We start from the raw sequence: 23152 nt of genomic DNA on the forward strand, positions 1-23152 counted from the left end.
TGAATCATTAAATACATTCTGATAAAAGTTCTGTGTATTTAGTAGCTTATCACAAAAATATGTAATGGCATGGATGAATTATTATTTGTAGGGTTGGCTGCTGATACTGCAGAAAGCATTCAGGTAAAACTCAATTTATAACTGATCAGTGCCAGAGACTGGCATTTCATTCCGAGAGCCTTCTTTACAGCTACGTATTTAACACAACAAATATTTATTCTACAAAGCTAAATATAATAGTGCTCAGAGAATCTCTTTTTATGTGCATTACACACATTCAGCGTTTTAGAACTTTGATTTCACATTCATGAAACAAGAGAAACATCAATCCATATATCAGACTTAGAGTAGGCCTCAAACAACTTGTGTCTCAGCTGGCATGCAAGCCAACTTCAAATTCGTCATTTGGCACCTTCCAAAATGTAAGAAGTTTTTTAAAGACAGAATTTAACTCCTTGGCAGAAAATGCAACTGTTGCCACTTCACAGTGAATAATCTGAGCTCTGTTTAGAGCCTAAAGATTTATAAAATAAGAAGCTACAGCCAGAAAAATTAAATACATATGAAAAAGAAAAATACCAATATTTGAAAATCCATGATTTTCTCACATCACAGTATAGTAAATACCCATGCAAAACTCGACAAAGATACGGGGTTTTGAGCTGGGATGACTCTTGGCTCAGACAGAAGCTTTTCTGCTGCTAAGGTCCTTGCAATTAAGAGCTGCTCTTTCAACTTTGGCCACCCAAAGCTGTCATACAAAGTTTAGTATCAATTGAAATTTTGTTTTTTGAGTGATGCACAGCCATAGCACTTTATGCACCGTAATCTCGTCCTTCTGTGCTATCAAGTTTTCCTGTAACGCTAATTAGCAACAGGGACAGCAAAATTCCTGGGACAACACATCAACCCGTTCCCTATTTACGGGAATATAAACTGTGCAGAAGAAATTTTTGCCAGTATTTTGCTAGTAAGTAATTAAAGTGTACTCTGATTCAATCATATTAAGCTTATGTTAAAATTACCAAAATTGTAACAAAACCCACTTAATTAAAAATGCCGACTTTAGTCTGTAAAGCCCATTTTATGAGCAACTGGCAAAACAGCTTTTTTGCCTTTCAAGTGTAAGCCAAGCATAAGAAACGCGGTCGTTTCATAACTAGAGAAAAGAGGCGTTATGACAAAAAATGCATGTGCTTTTGGCTATTACCCTCATTAGCAGCTTTTAATTATTAGTCTTCAGCGAACCAAAAAAACAGTTTTGATGCTGTTCACTACAGCAAACACTGGAAGAGCTACAGAACATAAATCTTCCCTGCTACAACCGCAGGCAAAAGGGTTTCTACGCTCTGTAGAAACTGACCCCGGCTCCGAGAGGCAGCGTCCGGGCTCCGCCGCTCCCTCCTTCCCCCCGCCCCGGGCCGCTCCCGGGCCCGCGGTGCCTCGGGAGCCGGCGGGCGGCCCACCAACCGACCGCTGGCAGAGACCTCACCTGGCTCTCCCCCGCCGCCCAGCCCCGTGGCCATATTTCCAGTGGAAACCTTCGCCGCCGCCGAGTTTCCCCCCGAGAAAAGCCTGCAAAAACCCGGGGAAAAGCGGGTTATTTCAGCCGCTCGCCGCCCGCGGCGGGGTTCGCCTCGCCAGCAGAGAGGGAAGGCAAGAACCGCTCGGGAGAGGGACGGAGGCGACAACCGCCGGGCGCCGGGGACGCGCTCCCCTCGCCTGCCGCCTCGCACTTCTTTCGGGAAGTAAAGCCGCGGCTGCGGCTGGCTGAGCCGGGGGCAGCAACCACAACCTCCCCCGCCGCACCGGCCCCTTCCCCTCAGCCCGGCGCGGCAACCACGCCGCCGCTCTCCCCTCGCTCACCCGCCCCCGGAGCGGCGGCCGCCGCAGCCCCTTCCCTCAGCGACCGGCGCGGCCCCAACCGCCGCCGGGGTCACGTGGCGGCGGAGCGACCGAAGCGGGGCGGGCGGGGTGAGGGAGGCCGCGCGCGCATGCGCGCTGCGCAGGGCGGGAGGCGGAGGCGCTCGGCCGCCTCAGGAGCCGGGTGTTCCTTCGGAGTCGCGGGGGATGTCTGGAGGTGTAAGAAATCCGCGTTAAACTCCTCTGAGAAACTTGTGGGGTGAGGACAGGCGCTCACGCGTTACATTTCTCCTCAGGAAATGCTGCTGCTGCTGTTTGGGGCTGGAGTAGCTGGGGGGAGGCGGGGGGGGTCACGCGAGGCGGGAACCTCTGGGAGCTCGCGCCTGTGTCTGGTGATGAACTACCGCAAAAGCTGCTGGCTCTTGCACGGTTTCCAACTTTTCCTCTGTCCTCCTGGAGCAATTAAGAAAAACGCCAGGCTAATTACTTCCTGCTTGTGTTTGTCCTTGTTACCAACGTCGGTAGGGCTTGGGCTGGAAGACGTAAATCCCCTGGATGAGGAGAGGCGTGAGGTGATTCCAGCGGCAAGCAGCGGTAGCTTTCCTCTTGCTGGTGAGGTGGGACGCTCCTGTGGCTGCGGTCTGAGGCGCTGCCAGCTCTGCGTAGCTTGAAGCCGTGCAGTGCGAGTGCCTTTAAATGGCTGAGAAAATACTTGCTGTAAAACTATTTCATTTAGTGTTTGCATCTCTTTACAGCGTATTAACAATGGGCTGAGGTGTAGTGTTAAAAGGTAATGAGAAGTCTCCTCTTGCTGTTTTAAATGACTTTTACACCATTGCTACGCGTTGCTGTTTTTATTGTAATTGAAAAGCATGCTAGTAGCCAGCTTACCTAAGTCTATGCGATGTAATAAACTTAAAACTTGCACCGATGGCCATTAATTTGGAAAATCTTAGATCTGCTGTCCTGTAAATTGAGCAACCTTAGCACTAGGTAGACTTCTAACAAAAGCTAGAGAATGTTTTGCAATTTTCCTTATTACTTTATGGTTCTTTTTAAAATTGCATGTTCTTCTATTCAAGAGTAATATCGGTTTACAACAATCAGCTAAATCTTCAGTGTGTTCATTTTGGTACACTACAAATAGGAATGTGTGATGCATCTTGTGTCTCATCTTCATTTTAGACGCTACAGTTACAGTAGCGTCTAAAGTAATTTAGCAGGTTCTATTATTTTACTGTTTTTTTTTTTTAAACTTGGTATGTTATGACTTTTTTCCTGAGACAACCTTTCAGATCGTGTGCACAAGAAGCTTCACATTCCTTACTTCAGTCAGGAATTGTAATAGCTAGTCATGTAATTCCCCCTGGATTTGAAGAGCTTCCCAGGCTACTTTTATTAGAAGGCTATATTACTTTAAAACACTATTGAAATCTGGCAGTGTTTTCAAATAGGTGTTTCGGATATTTGCCTTGACCAGTGAATGCAAAGAGTTAAATATATTGGCACAAACTGAAAACAGAATAATAGAAGGAAATGTTGACTTCTAAGTGCATAGTGTTAATTTAATAGTGTAGTATAAGATGGGCTCATAACACTTTATTAAATTTCTTAGATGCACTCATCTACTCTTAAACTTTACTCTTAAGTTGTAAGTGATCCTACTTGTGGAATTCTGTCTTGTTTCCTTTCGGAGTAGGTGTGCATAAGGCATGTGCACTCCATTTACAGGAATTCCCCTGTTCATTTCAAAAAACTCTAGGAAGAGCCTTACTATCTGTGGATACTTCATGCTCATGCTGCTCAGTGTTTGCAGCTTAGAAAGTTAAAAACACAACACTTGCCTACATTTCCTGTGGATTAATATTTTCTAGATCAGCTTAAGGCTAAATAGCCCATTGAGTATGTTTCAGCAGCTGTTTGTGTTGTGAAATGGACTTGTTATTTAACATATTGCTCTTTTATTTGGTGGTGTACATGGTAATTGTTGCAGAAGAGTTGTCACTGTACTTGCTTAGAATACCTTTTACTAGTTCTCTCTTTTTGTTTTAAACTGTGCTTTAATTTAATTTAATTCAGCTTTAATTTAATTTAATTAATTTAATTTAATTCAGCTTTAATTTAATTTAATTCAGCTTTGCCTGTTTGAGGTACTACTAATGCTGGACGATGAGCCAATTTCTGCTGGCTTAAGGATGCCGTTAGGACACTGCTGGGTGTCTTCCCTCCCCACGCTTTGTATGCTGTTTTCTTTCAACTTGTGTCATCTTGCTTGCAGAAACTTGCCACTTGAGTTGGAGTGAACATTAATGATGGTAGAGTCATAGTTTCTAGGGCTATCCCAGGTCTCTCACATAAAGCATATCTGATGCTTGTCTAGCATATCATGCAGTTAAAATTCTGACATAAAAATTTAATTGGTTTTCAGTTTATTTAAATACAACCTTGTCAAAAGTGATAGTCCAATATTTGACTTTCCTTTTTTACTGGACTTCTTAAATTAAGGTGTCTAGTTACTAAATCTATTGCTTCAAATTTTCTCTGTCACACTTCTTTGGTCACATCATTATCTCCTTGATTGTGAGTATATCTACTTACCTGACGTCACTCTAGCTGTTTTCCCGACTTGAACTCAAAGAGAGGAGGTCTGGTGCTTTTCAGCATGAACATCAGTGAATGGAAACTGGCTAGTGCGACTGTAGCAGGGGGTATGAGACACAATTAACGTGTAGTCATAAGAGCAAGGCTACGGCCTATAGGGAAGTGTGATGCATGCGGTTACATTGTGTCTCATGTACTGCATCTGTTGATAACACCTGCAGAATGTGGTCAGTTACGCTGACCTTTCTGTGAGTCCCAAGAAAATGGGCATCTGGGTAGAGATGAAACAACACAATTTAGCGTTCCCCACTGAAGGAAACGTGGTTACAACTTAGGTACTGAGCTAGCACCTCTCTGGTCACAGGCCTTAACAGCATGTGCGTAATTCTCAGTCAGGCTGTGTACTGCCAGTTCCCTTCTTGTATGGCTAGCAGATGTGTAAGGGGACGGATAAGGGGCCATAAACCTGTTGGAAACTGGGCTCCACTGATTCTTTTGCTTGTTAAATAGATTAAGGCTATTCGTCAGGTTCGTACAGTTATTTCTAAGTAACAACAGCTGTTGGAGTGCAGTGTTCTCTGTTCTTGCTGCTCCGCGAACATTCAGTGTGTTTAACAAGACGTGCTTGTAGTTTTCCTTCAAATCCTGTAGTTCAGCTGGTTTGCAATGACCACAAAGGAAAGTTTTAGCTAACTCTTTCATCTTCTTGAATCTCAGATTCATGGAAGTTTTTTCTCAATCTGTTTTTCTCATGTTACCAAATCATCTAAGATCATGTGGTGGAGACTTTGTTTTGTTTGTCTGTTCTCTTGATAAATATTTTTGATGGTTTTGGAAGGTGTTTATTTAGGTACATAGTTGAAATGCCTTAAGCTTGGTAAGACTTCAGAATGATTTGTAACCATGCAGGTATAAAAACCTATGAAAACCATTCATGTAGCTGTTTATTTAGTTGCTTTATAAAGCTAAACTATCCCAGCTCTGCCAATGTCTAAAATCATGATTTGATGATTGACTTTGTACGAAAGCGTGCTTTTTTCCTGCCCAAGCAAACAGTGTAGTTGGTGCTGAAATGGAATCTGAGATCTTTGACAGATACTTTCTTTGACAGAAACTTTCTCATTTATGTAGCACATGAAGATGGAATTTGCAATTAAACACACATGGGATGGTTTACCTGTGAGCCATGAGCCAGTAACAATTGTGCTGAAGTCAGACAATGCAGGACTGCTGATGGAAGTTAATGCTCCCTTCTTTAATGATCCTCCAGCACCACTTGGAGAGCCAGGGGAACCTTTTAGTAGACTGTGGGACTATGAGGGTAAGTATAACTGTTCTGCTGCAAATATATCTGATTTGTGTAGACACTGATGTTCCTCTGTAGTTAATATGCCTCGTCTTTGTTTAAGAGTCTATGATGGTTATTTTTTCAAACTGATCTAATGGTTGTGAGTGTATGATGTCTAATTCAACTTGGTTTCTTTAAAAAAAAAAATTAAAAAAATTTAGTTTCTGTGGGGAAGAATACTGGGAAATAATTTAGTTGTAATCGCCGCCTTACCCCTATACAGCTCCTTAAGTAACTGTAAGCCCCGTACTATATTCAGCTGTAAACCACCTCAAACTGTATCAAGAATGATGCTCTTTTCCTAGGTGGTGAATTGATTTTCATCACTAACACTGCTGGTTGTAAGGTGAGCGGTTGTTTTATTGTAGTGCAACAATACAAATGACTGGGAAAAGAAGCTAATATGTTATGTCACTCGGCCATAAAGAAATGAAGTACGATGAGCTGGATTGATTTCAAGAATGATGAGGTTGACTCTTCCTGAACCTGTCAATAGTATAGGCACTCAAACTTAGTTTCTGGGTTACTGATATAACTTGTGGAATAATAGAGGCTTGATGTGTTTGAATATCAAAATAATTTTGTGGCATATACATTTAAATGCATTTGCAGTAGGCAAATAGAAGTAAAATCCTAAAGATAGGTTCTACTTTTGCTTTAAGAAGTAGTGAGCAATAGCTAAAACATTTGTCTATTTTAATCACTTTTCCAAAGTATATTTGAGGGATAGGAAGGTATGAAACAAAGGGCAGCTTATAAAACATGATTCAAAACTGTACCCAAATGGAATGGGGAATATTCTCATAGTAATGCTGTTTTCTTTCTCCTTTCTTGTCAATACTTTCACTTTTACCTGTTGCTTTGAATAATGCAAGAATTTAATGTTTCCAGCAGAGCTCTACTTCCTGATTATTGAGCTATTCTGATTAAAGCTCTCCTGGAACAGTATTAGCACCTCTTTGATGATATTACACTAAATAGGCTTATGTAAAAATAAAATAATCATATCTAATTATAATTCTAACTCAAGGTTTCTAATACTGTAATTGCTGTGAGAAACACCATTATATTTCTGCTTTGTGTTCCTGAAAGGTGATTCAGCAGTCACACCTGGCTTTCAGGTACACCTGGAACAGTAATCCCCTGTCCAAGGTATCAGCTGCTCCTCTTTTCTTTTTTTCTTTCTTTTTTTTTTTTCTTTTTTCCCCCCTCTGGTCTCTGGTGCTCTGAATCCTCAGGGTACCAGCAAACACAAGACTTCTGCACTTAACTGCTCTACCTGGAGTGTGTGCTGTGAGTATGATTGACTGGGATCCCTCCATCTTGGTCAGCTTTGTTCACAGCAACCGTATGAGGTGAAACAGCTGTGTACTGATGCTTTTCTTACTGCATTGGCAGCTAACATGAGTTATTAGATCTGCTATTTCTCTGCTGCATCAAGATGAGTGTTTCCAAAGCTGGAGTTGGTAAAGTAAATACAATTAGTACAGTGCTTTATAAAGCTCTTTATGATGATAGGCATTAAAAATGAAAGCTCTTGAAGTTACAATTATGGCACAGCATTTCAAATAGTTAGGAAGCTGTCAGTAGTGTGGACACAGCTAGATAAACTCTGGCATGGCGCAGACCAAAAATCAAGAAAACAGAATTGTTTTAGTGGGATATGAAGGTGTCAGGATATTACAAAATAGTTAATATAAAATACTGACAGCCTGTTGTTTCTTTTTTTTTTTTTTTAAGTTGTAGAAGCATTTTTCCTGAGTGACAGAACTGAACAGTATTTAGAAGTTGAACTTTGTCCGTAAGTACAGCACTCTGAAAAAGTCACAAATGTTAATTTGCATTTCCAGTTCTAATGCTTGTAAGATATATGTATGAGGAAGACTGGGTGCAGAAATTATTCCAATATGGGGAATGTACACACTTGTGGCAGACAGTGCACTAATAACTTGGCATCATTTTAAGAAAATTGTGCTCTGATTTTTTTTGACCAGCCATGGACAACACTTGCTGCTGCTGCTTTCTGGCAAAAGAAGAGTATGGAAAGTAAGTGGTCAAGTACGTTCATAATGTACAGAAAAACTAATTGTTTTTAGGTACGTGTTGCCTGATTGGAAGGTGGCATTACCTTTTTTTGTTTGTTTGTTTTCCCTCTTTTAACAGGAAGAACTTCCTTTAGAGTTTGAGGTGACCAGAATGAAAACCAAATGGGAGGGTAAAGCTCATCTTCCTTGGAATTATTTTCCACCATGCACGAACCAGTTCAATGCATTTGCAATTCATGGCTCAGGAGAAGAGAGAAAATATGAAGCGCTTTATCCCGTGCGTCGACATGAGCTACAGGAAGGACAGAAACCAGATTTGTAAGCATGAAATTAACTCCTTTGTAATATAGTTGCACTATTCTTGGACTACTTAAAAAAGCTAATCTGGCTTTCAGATTAAGTGCCACTAGTATTTTAATTATACTGCTTAGCCCCAGATCCATTGGCGCTGTACTTTGTATAAAGCACTGTGGCAGATAGCTGTAATTAGTGCTTGATTTCTATGTTATCCCCCAGGTGCATAGGAAATGATGCATTCAACACCATTGGCATCTGTTTTATCACCTTCCTCAGCTAAATCATAGATAGGTTGTTCTACTTTTTCCTTGCCTCCAGCACTTCCTGGAACACCATTTAGTGTTAATTTCACCAGATACATTTCCAGTAAATCTCTTCTGCTTCTCCCCTACTGTTCTAAACAACCTCACCTCTACAGGTGGCTCCATATGATGGAAAAAATTTGAGAAGGCAGACTAAACTGAAAAGTATAATAAAAGGATACTCAGTATCAGTAGAAAAACTAGAATATCTTGATTTTTAAATTGTGCTTTGGGCCTGTTTATTTTCTTTGACTGTGAGGCTGAGATGATTTGATTAAAAACAGCTTCTTCTTGGCATTTTGTGTAAATGAACTAGCTCTAGAGGGTACACTATAGTTCTTATGCGAACTTGTTACTCAACATACAATGACAGTCAGGTAAGGTAAATTTTAGATAAGTTACCGTTTTTGCCTTTATTTAAGAAAAACTTAGCTGCTGCAACTGTTTGTTTAAAAAAAATCTAAGCTATTTCTAATAAAATACATGCTTTTTATCAGCATTCTGTAAGAAATAGATACTTTTATTTTTCTGTGGTAAACTGGAGAATGCCTGTAATATTCTTCAGGAAGGGATTCCTTCTGTTCTTTCTATAGCACCCCTTCCAAAAAACCTCTTGACTTTTTCAGACATGCTAGCAGATGCAATTATGTGAAGAGGTTGCTCCTTGCTACTTTCATTGCTCTTAGTTTGTCTTTACTCTTACAAATGACTTTCTAATAAGAGAATTCTATTTACCTTTTTAAATGATTAGTGTAGTGTCAGATGTTCTATCTACTGTTTGGCAGTTGTTTAATGTAAGTATTAATTAGCAATTAGCTTCAGTGCTTTCCTTCTATTGTTTCTGTGTGGTAGCCTAAAGGAGACATTCTTAGCAAGAACTGATTCATAATGTTTAAAAGAAAACAACACTTGTAGTCTTACAGAAAAAATACATTTACTAGCTTCATTATCTAGTCTTCCTCTTTTCTGTAAGGAAAGGATATTCCTGTGATACGATTTTTCAATTGGTCAAGAGTTGTAAATTTTTACTTTATTGGAGTGTGGATAAGTCATAAAGCAGGATATCACTGTGCTCTTGCTCTGACTGCAGTTCCAGGCAACATAAGTTGAGGGAGTTTAAAAGGTGAGCACTTTGTTAACTTCACTTTATGCTGTGTGATACTTGTTCATAGTTGAGGATTTTGCCCTGTGTTTTCCAGTACAAGATTTTCAGAAACACAGTGGTGATGTTTTGTTTATAAACTCAAGTTTTGGAAAATGAACACACGGAATGCTGGTTACATTCCTGTCCAAGAAAGCCTGAAAATAAAGATTAATTAAACCTATTGAGGGTACTACCTTTTATTAAGACACATACTACAAGACTTACAATGCTTTTGTTTATTTCTCCTCTCTTTGCAGTCATCGCCTGGAATTTTTCAAAGATTTGAATCTGAAGGGACTAATGGGAGAAGATTGGAAGCAGCCTGAATCAGATATATGGAAGTGTCTCACTAATTAAATGGATTGAAGCATAAATTTTTATAGCATTAAGGTTGGATGAAGCTGTATGTAAACAACTTCTTCATTCTGAGCAGTTTGTAAATATCAGATTAGTAAGGCTTTCCTTGACACCAAAGTCATTGATCAGTCTTAAAATCAACTGTAAAGTATCTGGGCTAGTTGATTCTAAATGTATGAAGTATGCAGTGGCTTGTGTTTTAGTTCATCTGGGTATGGAGTTTTTCATCTATGCAAGAGATGAATCTGCTCCTACTGATTAAGGGGGAAAAATGTGCTAAAATTACAGCTGTGTTTTCATGAGAGCTCTAAGCCTGACAAGGCCAATATCTGGCTTGGAATCTTTCAGTTCCCTGTAGTTGCTGCATTTCTGCTGTATTTTCACTGCTGCTAGTTTGTTTCTTGGCTGTTTAATGAGCTTCTTACTTGCCTAATTTTTTTGATTGCAATCAGGAGAAAGAATGCCTCCTTCAAGAACAGAAAAGAATATAGCTATCATGGCATTTTGTGGCCCACTATGTGCGTTGCAAGGTGCTGCAGAGGTATAACACTACCCTTTCCTGTACCTTCTTGTACCTAAAGTTTTCACTTGCACAGTGCTGAAGGGAGAACTTAATCTGTATTAATTTATTAGCAGACCTCCCTGCTTCAAATTCAGTATGGAATTTCTAGGGATATTTAGGTACAGAGGATAGATTTACAAAAGGTTTTATGTATTCCAGGAAAAGTTTCTGGGAGAAATAATGTTTAGTAAAACCTTTTAATATAGTTGTGTGCCTGCAAAAGCTTGTTTGTTCCAAGATCTTGTCATATCACCTTAAGGATTCAGCTCAGACATATGAGAATTTTGTTTGCATGCCACCTAACATTGGAAATACTCTAATTTTATGTGCCTGCATTCTCTACACGTGGGCATGAATGTTTTTAACAGTACTGAATACTGTTAGATGGTAACGTCTAATCTGTAAACTCTCACAGGATTTACAAATGAGATGTTTCCTTTTTGTCTAGCATAGTAGGTGCTGCTTGATTGTGGCTGCTGACTTGATCCTATATAAATTAACTTAGAAAATGGGAACCTTAACCCCTAACCAGATCCTATATCTGAAAAGTTAGATGACTTTAAAATCAAACTTCTTTGGTTTAGTTCAGAGTGAGAATTCAGACCAAGACATGGTCCTCAGTCCTTTACTAGAAAGAGGACTTCCTGCATCCTGGTGACATGTCATCATCACAGGGTAAAAGGTGGTCATGTTCTCTGGTTTTGTGAGAAGGATTGTTTTGGGAGTCTGAGAAAATATGTCTCAGTCATAACTGAGGGTGTATCTCTCAGAAGTTAGGCCCCGAGGATGTGGTGTTGGGTCTCATCCTTTTGTGTAGCATTTTCTGCCGGACAATTTAGTATCCTACAGGTTTCTGGAAGGGACTGGTGTTCTTGTAGTGTAACATCCTGCTCAAAGCAGGGCTATTGTTGAAGCTAGATGTGTTTGCTCAGGGCCTTGTCGAGTTTTGAATAACTCCAAAGATGGAGCTTCAAATGCTCTGGGCAGGCTGTTTCAATACTCAACTAGTTCTGTTATAAAAACTTACCTAATTGCTGTTTCCCATGCTGCAACTTGTGTCCGTTGCCTTTTGTCCTTTCTCTGTACATCTCCAAGAAGAGTGACTTTTTCCCTATAACTACTGATTAGTTAACTAAAGATAACTGTTACCTTTTGTGACTCTCGTTAGTAAGCACCTTCCACTCAGACAATACTGACAGACAACTTAAAAGTGTAACTTGGGTTGTAATTCAGAGGCAGCAATGCTCCCAGGCCTTTCTTGTTTGTTTACCTCATAAATGATTCTAAAAAATCTTGTGTGTAGCTTTAGACATCAAAAGGCCTGTAAAGTTTTGCACAAAACTGCACTCTAACTCATATTACTAAAAGGATTCTCTGTTCTCTTCTGAGCTTGTGTGCAGTAATAACCATAGTCTGATGGTCATGTTTGCTTTGCTATCTTTAAACGTAACTCTACCTGTAAATTCTGCCGGAGAAGAAGAGAAGACGGGAATATCCTGCCTTTTGCGAAGAACATCTTGGTGTGATTAATATCTGAGACAGAATGTTACTTCAGAGTTTTTGTTTGGCTTAGATTCCATCTTTGTACTTGCAGTTTTATAGAACTATACTTTCAAGTTTAAGGATATTAGGCTTTTTCAGATGCAGTCTTTGGCACGTCAGTGCGCTCAGCCATCCAGTCGTTTTTGCTATCTTTTAATTAGACACTATAAATTCCTTGCTATAAAGTGCCATCTGTTGAAAATGAGAAGTATTGTACATTCAATTGTTTGGCTTCTTTTCTACTTACAATCCTTGTACAGTTTTCTAAAGAATGGCGTTAGTCTGAAATACTGAATAATCCAATAAATGTTGATTAAAAACATCTTCTAGATACTGGCATCTCAAAGCTGCTTTTGAAAGTTCAGTCAAAAGCAAAAACCATTTCACTAAACTTTTAGACTTCATTTTAAACACATTGTCAAAAAAGTGCATGCAAATGTTCAAAATGAGTTTACCGTTTTTCTCACAAAGGTTGTTTTCACGTGATGAATGATGTTTTGTATGTAAAGGACAGCAAATCAAATTATTTATTCAGAGACTTCATCTCATTCATTCCCACTTCAAACTGACTACTTCAGATTTGACTTTGGATGTGAATTATAAACTTTGAGGGAAACAGATTACTTCCCCTAAATAAGTAGTTTAAAGTAAAATAATTCTCTGCTGTAAAAAATGTAATGCTTGGTTCTTCTGAAAATGAGAATTATCATACAGACTTTATTCAAGGCACATGCTACTCCACCCTGCTGTCAGGTGGTTTGCTTGTATGTTTCTAAGCTTTAAGAATCTGTTTGAACCGTAAGTGCTGGCTTTCATCAGAAGATTACCGAATGGGTTCATGGGGTGCAGAGTTAGAACCCGTGCACTGACTTGTTTCTAAAGGTTTAAAGTTAAATTATTCCCTTGGTAGAAACTTACTGTAGGAGGGAATCTCTACATAAGGTATATGTTAGATGGAAATACGGTGTCTTGGCACATAGCAGTGAATTCCTGGCTCATCAACGGACAATACAATGCTTGCCAGCGTCACTTCAAGCTCCCAGGACTTTCCAGGGATGGGTATCAATATTCATTGAGATGACTAGCTAGTGCGTAGCTGTTTTGCTCTGATCTACTTTTTAACCAGGCCTTGTTCTACACAGTGGGGTCCAGTTGTAGCCCGTCTTTCCTGAATTGCCTCTCTTTTTTGATGACATGCAAACATGAGGAAAAGATAAAACAAACTCTGTTCTGCATGAATTCCGTTTAAGTATGTGTTCATTAATTGTTAATCCTGGTTTAGAAGGAATGCAATTCAGTCCAGTCTAGCTCAGTGTATGTGTGTATGTACACGCATACATATATATAGACATTCAGCATTGTGCTGTTTTTGTATGTCAAACTTGTATCGAGGATAATACAGATAAATTCTGTAAATTGTCATGCTGGATATACTTTATGTAGGATATCAATTTGATAAAAAACAGAGCTGCATGACGGAAAGCATAGCTCATGGAAGCACTCTGTCCATAAATCCATTTCACTTTGAAACGGATTTAAACACTTCAACTCTGTGAGCACTTCTTATCCATTGCTCTCTTAAAAAAACAAACCAAAACAAAAAAAACCAACCTGTCTCATAAATGTTTCCTGTGGGTAATATTTGGCCTTGTGCCAGTTATATCATGTAACATACTGAGTCTAAGATGCAGGAATTTTATTACTTTGGAAATGGGGAATACCTACTGGGGAGTGCACAGTATTTGTGGTTTTGGGTTGGTGTTTTTTTTTTTGTGTGTGTGTGTTTTTTTTGTTTGTTTGTTTTGGGTTTTTTTTGTGTGTGTTTTGTTTTGTTTTTTTTTGGCTCTGCAAAGGCTTTAGATAAGCTTAAGTGTGATATTTTCACACGTGAAAATGTCAATGTCGTGGCAATTTTTAATTATTTTACCATATTTAGCCAGGCTTCCTAAGGGCATGAAGCTGGTGGGTTATCGCTACCTTCTTGCCTTTCTGGCAATGTTGTCATTACCTTTTCCCCCACTTCCACAACAATTTTTAAATCCATTAGCCAATTTCAGGAGAATTGGAGGAACAAATAGCCTCAAAAGATACTGGGTTCTTGCAAAATGTGTGGACATGACCAGCTGGAGGCAGTTCCTCACTATAGCACCCCAAACTGAGGGAAAGGAGAGGTCATTTCTTAGCCCTTATTCTGTAGCTGTAGTGCCTGGTATTGGAAGCAGTTGGTGCATACTTAAGCTCAGCTGTAGTACATATAGGCTGTTACCTTTACACTTCGGTTAGGAAACTAGGAAATGTGTGGAACTTAAGGGATATAAGGTGCTGTCACAGAGGTGAGCTTAGATTTCATAGACCTGTGACCTAGTGTTATCTTGAGGCAAGAAGCTTAGGAGACAGAGTGTATGTATAAAATATAAAAGTATGAGGAGCCATGTTTTGTTAGTCCTGCTGCTAACAGATAACAGACATGGTAAATATCCAAGCATGTTTTCAGTGCTTAATTTTCTTGTGTGTGTGTGTGTGAATCTTCAGGAAATAATTTCCCTGTTCCTGTCCTTTTTGAGGAGAAGATCCCACACAAAGGATAAGGGATGGAGTTTCCCCAAGCTTAATGCCAGGGTTAGTTGAAAACACAAAGAATGTACTATCAACTTATCATTGCCTCTGAAAATACACTTCTGGTTTAATCCATTTTCTAATTCAGTAGGTTCTGTTGTGAGAATGTTGATCCTAAAGAGAAGCAGAATGTGAGGTTGAAAACACTGCTCTTACTTAAAATTCCAATCAAGATAATGGATATATTTCTATTGCTTACATAGTGCTCAGTACTAATAGGCGTGTTTTTTCCACTGTGGCCAGATAATTCAGCAGAAACTTTTAATTAGTTCTTATATTCTGCTACAACCACCCCCTGTCTATAGGGCAATAGTATTACCTGTCTTAGTTTATGCTATTGTGGTATTTGATTTACTAAGTTTAATGAAATGCTGAGCAGTTTTGCTGTAATGTTTTTTAATTTTTTTTTTTTCAAATCTTCTTAGTAAACACTTGAGCAATTGAGGCAGAATGCAGATTTGGATAGTTGCAACCTCTTACTTACAAGATGATCAGACTGAATAACCTGGAAAACAAAAATACTGAGCTTCATGAATGAAAAATATACCTGTAAAGAGAATTTAGGTTAGTTTCAACAATTCTGTGTCGTAAGTGTATTTCTAGGCTCCTTGTGATAGTATGTTTATTGCTTGTGAATTTGAACATGAAAACCAGGGTTCTACATGACTCAGTCCTCCTTATAATGTCAGTGACTCTTTATAGAGTTGGTGTTTGAAAACATCTTTTGACTGCACTCCCAAAGACCTTGTTTTTTGTGCTTCTTGCCACTAGGTGGAAGAAGAAGGTTATCAAAACTATGCCTTGGTGCTACCAGCCTAGTTATCCTTAACCAGATCCATTCCTTCTTGCTATATACTTGATTTTAGAAAAAAGATGTTTCAGTCAAGCTGATGATGTCTTATTTTGATTTTTTTGAGACATCTTTATCAAAAGAAACACTATGCCATGCTGTGTAGTTACAGTTGTAATGTTTCTTTTCCTATAGTAGTATTTCTAAAAATAATTTTGAGACAAAATTAACAGAAGATAAATTCCATGAGGTGTCAGTCTGTAATATAAAACATAGTGTTGTGATATGCAAATTATTTGAATATTCTTTTCTTTTTACAAATATCTTGGATAGTGTCTTGCAAACTTTCCAAAAAGGCTGTATTTAATTCTGAAAGAATTTTTTTTTTTTTTTTTTTAAATACAGCCTGGTTTGTAAGAGGTGCAGCACCCCTTCAAGGGTGAGTGGTGTGAATACTCTGGAGTGAAGCTTAGAGAAGAATGTGAAACAATGTGAAAACTGCAGCTTAAGAGGGACAGAAAATTGTTGTTCGATACAAAAATGCAAAAAGAAAGTTTTCTTTAAAGAGAACTTGAGTGGTAATGTGTCCTACTGGCAGCAGTGATTTGTGTCTTAAATGCAAAGATGGAGCAACTTAGGCTGTCAGGTATGGTAAGTGATCAAATCTGGCACTGCATGTAGTGACAACACACAGCAGGGGTTTTTTTATGCAGAAGCTCTGAATGGGAGTAAAATTTTGCTGATGTCCTTGTACACTTTGTATAATTTTCTCTAATATGCCAGGTCAGGTGTTAGAGCTAGTAAGCTCTAACTTCATGCTGGATTATATGTGTTTTGTTTGCCATGGCTGGCATAGCTACTATATTATCTGTTCTAGTTAACTCATTAGAAATGCGAGTCAGTTAATATTTGCACTGCCCAGCACTGTGATGATACAATACTGATGGATGTGATGTTAAGTACTATGTTGCTTGCTGCTCCTTTTTTCCCAGGCTGAGGTGTTTTGTGCTTCTGAAAGGCACAGCACAAAACGTCAGTTGTATTTTAAATTCTGACCATGTAAAATACTTTCAAAATATGAACAGCACAGTGCATAACTTGCTGCACATAAAATTTAAAACTATTCTTTCACACTGCCAAAGCCATCTCTAAAGTGGACTTCATTGCATTTGATTATGGTACATTTATAATAATGCTATTGAAGTTTGATAGTTAACCTGCGTTTATTTTATTGATGATTCCTTCCTTTTGCTTTCAGTGAGTGCTTTGGTTTACTACAGTGTCCCTGAACAGTGCTTCAGCAAAAGTACTGGGAAGTGCTTTAAGCCTGATTATAGAACCCTTATTTACACTGGTTGTATAAACAGCTATACACATGCTCATACAAATAGTCCCAGTGAGATCAATGCAACAGTTTAAACATAAAGTGTATCACAATTATGCCTTTTTCCATCTACTTGTCTATCTGTCGAAATTAGTATCAGTATTATCAGGAGAATTCAGTTCTAGAAGCTAGTTCTATCCAAGCATACTGCTTGTTTTCTTTCCTCTGGTTTAAAACAAGCAAAAGCCTTAGCTGCAGGGTCTGTGGGAGGGTTTTAGGTGATGGTTCAGGAAGCACTGTTTGTATCTGCACTAGCTACGAACATATGAAAATATGTTCGTGATTCATTTTCAGAAATAATGCTATAGACTGCCACTGAGTATGTGTGTAAATACCTTCTGCCAGTTATGTAGTTTATTTGCAAATACAAATGTATTCTTACACAGGTGGTAAACCAGCACTAACTAAATTGTTTTAAAATAGCACTGAAATAAAATCTAAATTACTGTGCCTTCACTGCTGTTTTAAAACCAACCTAGCCAGACTAGTTTAGTGGCTTTCTTGGGATATGCAGCAGCTTCTTGAGGGGGGAAAAAAAAAAAAAGGAATTTTCAGATGTCGTCTTTTTAAAATACAGAACTCCCCTCTGTAGAACACATTTTTAGCCAGTTTAATCTTGTCTTTCATTTCTTGAGTTTGCTCTCTTGAACTCAGTCACTGCAGGCAATGAAGTTTATATCCTAGTGCCAGTAGTAGCTGTCATAAAATTATTCATCTCTTTAAGTCTAGGCAAAGTAATTGGTTCACTTCCTTCTTACTGCTGAGTGTGCTTTCATCAGCAAATTAAACATTTTGGAAACTGGTGCTTTCTCTTTCTGAGTGCTTTATAGCTTATACAAGCCGTGGTATTTATATTTAATTGTGCCTGGCACTTTAAATAATTGGTTCTTGTTTTAAAGTTGCATATTACTTTCCTAAATGTTAACAGGGTGGTCTGTAACCTCTTATGCCAGGTATCTACTTCAAACCTTTTTTTAATTTCAGCAAAATACTTAGCTGTTTCAGAGGAAGGTAGTTCATGATGTCAGAAGACAAAAAAGTGGTCTTTACCTTCTTAAATTCTTACGACTTCTCGAATGAAATCCGGACACTTGGTGAGGGGTCTGTATTATTGTCAGGAGGAGTCTTTTGTAATCTCTGTGAAACAGCTTTTCAGAAACTATTCTGTACGTCTTCAAAAGAGCTTTTTGCATCTTGACAGGTGAATTCTCTGAAGATTCTGCAGGGAGTGGGAATACACCACTGGCAGGCAGAATTGCTTGTTCACTGTTGAGTGGTCTTTCTGCCGCCCGGTGACAGGTTATGTGATGGGGAATGCTCTTTTTTTATGAGCATCTACAGGTTAGGCTAGGGCTGTCTTCAGCCTGGAAAAGAGGTGGTTTGAGGCTGTGGTAGAGGGCTACTAATTACTGTATAGAGTCTGGATGCATGTAACAGCAAAGAGAAGCTGGGTGGGGGTTGACTTGTTCTAATATGAGGAGGATGGACCATCATATGAAGTTAGTGAGTGCCATGCTCGGAGCAGAGAAAGGTGGTGCTTTTCATAACATTGTATTGCCACTGTGTGTTTGAGAAGCTTCTGTGGGCTCAGTGGGAGATTGGGAAAGGTACTTGGAAGCAAGATAAAGTGAGGGGTTTTAAGTATATAAAATCAGGTTCAAGAAATCCCCTCAGCTGAAAATAATTGGCGGTTGGGAGTGTAGTAAGATAAGCATATGCTTTCTTTACTTTCTGTTCATACTCTTCCTTAGGCATCTACTTATGGATAAAGGCCACTGTTCTAGATGGATTCGTGGTCTGAAACACTATCTATTCTTATATCTGGAAATCCAACTGAAGGAATTATTTTGTAATTCCCTGCAGTTGTTTCTCATTATTTATACTAGAACTGTGTGTTACGACTGAGGGGCAAAGCAACTCTTCTTGCTGATGTTCTCAAAATCTCGTGCTGAACCAAGGTACTGAGAAGTGGAAGAACAAAGCTGCTAGAATTCATGAAGTTGGGAAGCTCAGTCTTAGCTATTGTGGGCTGAGCGAACCATGAACTGAGGAGGGGATGGGAGACACAAGGTGGGACATGGAGCTGTGAAGGAAGACTAATTCTGGGAAAAGGATATAAAATGCAAAAGCAGCTAGACAAGAAAACAAAAGGGGGTGGCTGGGGGTGCATGGCAGAAGAACTAAGGGAAGGTAGGAGAGAGCAGACTTGGCCTGGCAAAAAGTCCAGGAGAGTCAAGGGAAAGAGCTTTGAGAGAAAAGGGGAAATGGAGATAGGGTCAGGAAAAAAAAAATGGAAAAAAGTTCAGCGACTTGTACAGGATATTTTCTTTAGAACCAGGAATACTTTCACATTCTATTGCTGTTAGCAGATCACTGTGAAAGCCAAGTGCTAAATTTGTCTTTTCTAGCCTGGTGGACCATGAAGAACATAAGTAGCCTCTCATTGCTATTGCTTTTAACCTGTACTGGAGATTTTTACCTGATGAATAAAATTGTAAAGGTGGAATGTGGGGCAGGATGGGATTACATTTAGTGGTCAGTTGTGAAAAGTTAGGTTTCAGTGACTTGGTAAATATAACGTAAAATCCTGTGTCAGAGGAAGAAATACAATTCCATTTACCAGGATATCATTAAAGTTACTGAACTGTGATTCCATTCTTTTGGTTGGTTTGGTTTGTTTGTTTGTTCTGGATATTCTTCCCAGGTTCTGCAGTAAATGCAGAAATCTTGCTGGTAACAGATTCTTTCCCTCCGTGCTGTCCCTCACGTGAAATGAGAGTACAGAATAAATGTGGTAGTTCGTGTGGTATATGTAGTTCAATGTGGTGTAGGATCGTATAGTCATAGACAAGAAACTAAATATGAAATATATAAGGCTGCAGAGTACTTGGTCGCTTCTGAACTCTTGAGTAGTTTATGCCACAGTGGCTTTTTATGCTTCTTTATTATTGTTTGATGGAACCCTTCATTCACTTCTACAGGCTCTTTTGCCTTGAGGACAATAGGTAAAGTGATACCAGTCTATATTTCACAAATCACTGGTCAAACTGATGCTAATCATGTTTTCCTTATATTGTTAAATAGATCTGGCTATCTTATTTGGATTTTTAAATTGTTGATATAATCTGTGGAAAGAGAGTCAAATCTTCCTTTAAGGGACCTCGTACTTCAAACTCTGTCAGGTCATGTAGTGATAGTGTTCTTTGGGTAGGAAATGGTGACTATTATATCTAATCAGATACGATTGATGAGATGGTCATTAATGAAGTCTTTGGGTGAAAGATGGTTTTGAAAGTTGAGTGCAGGCTGCTGCTTAAAAGGGGGCAGCTTTGTCTTGCCAGTGCCTCTGGCTTGATATCCCTTTTGTGCTTGCAGTGGAATTTTTCCAGCCACGAGGTGAATCGGTATAGACAACAACTCCATCTATAAAGAAGCAGATAAGCCTTTCCCCACCCAACCCTTACCCCAGGTCCCCTCTCTGAGAGGGGACAAAAAACCAACACCAAAATGCCTGCAAAATCCCTAAACCAAAGTAAACTTCAGTTGAATGAGTATTGACATAACAAAAGGAACATAGACGTGGACATCAGGTCAGGGAAAAGGGATAACTACTACAGTTTAAGGTATTGGCAAATGTAAGGCACTTGCTTCCTTGGAAGGAAGGGGATTTTTTTATATACTGGAGGTTCCTTCAGACATGAGTCCATTTCCACATGTTGCATCTTTGTGGTGTCAAGACTTATTGAGATTTAGCATTCAGGATTGGAAAAGAGTATCTGAGCTAATGAGAAGTGGAATATTTTTTTTTTATTTCTGCACCTGTTTAGTTTTAATAGAAAAGTAAATTGACTGCTTTCCATCTCAGTTAATCTGCGGATTTGATGCTTGGGTGAGGCTCTCCAGATTAATTAGCAAGTTTAGTAAATGATACAGGGAAAAGTAATCACATTCTGCATGTGTTAGCATCACGGTGCCAAGTCTTTATTTTCATCCTCCTGAGTCTACAATGCCTGAAGTGCTTAAAATCATGATAGCGTTGCTTATAAGATGTGTAATTTATCTGTTAAAATGGGGACTATTGCACAGCATCACAAGCATTGACTGTGTTCACCTAATTTTGTGTTCACTGTAATGTGAGATGCTGAATTCCTCTCTTTGGTTTTTAACACCTTCTCCTTCCATGATTCTTAAATGTATTCTGAAAGCCCTCTGTAGTTTTCAACATCTGTTTTTTTTTCTGCTGAAATCCATTTTTTCCTGATCAACAAGACCAGAATAACCTCCTTAAAGTAGAACTTTGTCCAAAGATCTGTGCAACTTCTCTTCTTTCTCTGTTTAGCTCGTGTATCAACACTTACAGCTCAAAACATTGGTTTAGCCGTTACAGCCCTTAAAAATTGGGTTTTAGTCAGAAGAATTGTCTGCTCTGTTTAAACTTCATGAAACATTTCCTGTATTTTATTTTCCTCCACTCATGGAAAGATGATTTAATTAAAAAAATATGGTGCTAATTGACAAATGTAATGATTCTTTTCAACTATTAAATATACTGCTTTTAAAATCAGGCATTTATAGGTACAAGTTAATGGCTAGTTTATTAGAACTACTAATTGTCTAGTTTTTTCAGCAGTTGTAATGTAACTAATTATGGTCATAAGGACTGGATTGTTTAAAATAAATTCCAGGTATTATACAAGATGAGTTTTTTGTTTTTCAGTAGGTCACATAATGGGAGCCACCTAGCCTTGCTTTCAGATTTTTTTTGGCACTTGTGGTCTTTTCTAACTTAGTTGTGATGTTCCCTAAGCTATATCATGAATAGAATTAATTGTGCATGGTGGTGTGTCTTTCAGCATCTTATTAGAACATACTAATTACAAGCTGTTTTGTGAAGCCTAGTTTCCATTGGATTTGTGTTCCGTGTTCCCCGAGCCCTTCTATCTGCATTAGAAATGGCTTACGAATCTTAGGTCTTGTTAGAAGAGTGACGGTTAAGGAGCTTGTAATTGCTGTCAGGCTCTGATTGAGCTCAGTATTGGTCATCTGTTTCTCTCAAATGGAGACAACAGGAGTATGTTGAGATTTTTTTGGTTAAAAGATTAACTGTTTCTTTGCTTGCATGCATATTGTCAGCTTTCAGTAAGGTCTACGAGCTTGCATTTGACATTTCAGGAGTTTTTTTGAAGTAGAAGATAGTCTGAAGTTTTTGACATTTGTTTAAGCTCCATTAGTGCTGGTATTGAAGGCTATGTTTTTTATCTAATGGTTAAAAGTTGGCAGAATCTGAAGTGATGTGTCGGTCCAAAAGGCTGGGTCTTAGGAGACGTTGCACGCTGGAAGAGCTATATTTTTAAGAAATCCACTCATGTCACCGGTTACCCTCTCTGCAATGTTAATATTTATGATTAGATATGTCAGGCCATAAGTTGCGATGAGTAGTACCATGCAGCACAGAATGCCCGTTTGGAACCAAGCAGTCTTGAGTGCAAGTGAATTTGAAAACAGAAACCAGAAACCTCATACCAACGTTCGCATGGGGCGCAGGGGGGAACCTATGGTAGGTGATGAGGTTGTAATTTCAAATGTCCATTACAGCTTTGTTAAATCAACTCTGTTGTTCCCAAAAAACTCTGCTGGAATTGCCCTGCTATAATGATTGGCATATTGATTAGATTTAAAGTATGTAAGCATCCGTAGTCTGCATCAAATTTGGGCCTAATTCTGAGATTTGCTGAGCAGCATCTGCAAGCTTGTGATTAGCAAGAAGTCTAATCTAGTGTTCTAGGAACTGTGGATGCCTCCTTGCTGACAGGATCAGAGCCCTTGACAGTTACAGAGCCATGTTATTATAAAAACCCACAAACATGCAAATTATATGCACCAATCTTTATTATGAACCAAGAATCCTTTGTCACATAATTAGAACATATTGCTTACAAAAAGTTTTGCAGAGTGTAGTTTCTTACAGTTTTGTTTTCTGTGCTCCCTGTGCCTTTCTGTCCTCTGATGCCTATCCTAGGCCAAAGACAGTTTACTCCTGGAGCTATGCACACACTACTGGGGCTGGTGGGTAATCTGCTTGATATGCTGGGTACATGCGTCAGCCGATTGACTAGCAACTGCTTGTTAAACAAAATGGAAATGACTGAAAATTGTACCCCTGCTTACTTTATAGGGGCAGTAACTTGAACCTCCTTCTACCTATTCACTGTCTTTTTCACCATAAAAATTGTAAAAGTTTGTTTACCATTAATGCATTCTGCTTCCCCTGTCCCCCCTTTTAAATGAGGTTGCTCCATGG

At 38.9% G+C, this 23152-nt stretch overlaps 2 protein-coding genes across 8 annotated transcripts in view; one reads left to right on the forward strand and one right to left on the reverse strand.

The window, feature by feature from the left end:
- The window catches only part of SCLT1 (sodium channel and clathrin linker 1), a 47189-nt gene extending 45265 nt beyond the window's left edge, over positions 1–1924 (reverse strand). For all 7 annotated transcript variants that reach the window (XR_014228567.1, XR_014228568.1, XR_014228569.1 and 4 more), the window contains exons 1-2: positions 1867–1924; positions 1493–1575 (exon numbers count right to left, since the gene is read on the reverse strand). Coding sequence is in view for 4 of the 7 variants with exons in the window: in XM_082315797.1 (XP_082171923.1) it covers positions 1493–1526 (34 nt within the window). In the remaining 3 variants the exon portion in view is untranslated. The remainder of the gene's footprint in view (positions 1–1492; positions 1576–1866) is intronic.
- Positions 1925–2027: 103 nt separating this feature from the next.
- LOC309591991 (UPF0462 protein C4orf33) lies at positions 2028–10930 on the forward strand. The gene is made up of 6 exons (XM_082315014.1): positions 2028–2122; positions 5596–5785; positions 7553–7613; positions 7807–7858; positions 7976–8175; positions 9858–10930. Exons 2-6 carry the CDS (start codon positions 5599–5601, stop codon positions 9955–9957), a joined length of 600 nt encoding a protein of 199 aa, XP_082171140.1. The 5' UTR covers positions 2028–2122; positions 5596–5598; the 3' UTR covers positions 9958–10930.
- The last annotated feature ends 12222 nt before the right edge of the window (positions 10931–23152 follow it).

Source organism: Platalea leucorodia, assembly GCF_965183815.1.
Source record: "Platalea leucorodia genome assembly, chromosome: 6".
Classification (NCBI taxonomy): Eukaryota; Metazoa; Chordata; class Aves; order Pelecaniformes; family Threskiornithidae; genus Platalea; species Platalea leucorodia.

Coding starts and splice junctions, on each gene's coding strand:
- LOC309591991 (XM_082315014.1), top strand. CDS start 5,599: ATGAAGATGGAATTTGCAATTAAACACACATGGGATGGTTTACCTGTG. Junction 7,614..7,806: donor TTAGAAGTTGAACTTTGTCC/GTAAGTACAGCA, acceptor TTTTTTGACCAG/CCATGGACAACACTTGCTGC. Junction 7,859..7,975: donor GCAAAAGAAGAGTATGGAAA/GTAAGTGGTCAA, acceptor CTCTTTTAACAG/GAAGAACTTCCTTTAGAGTT.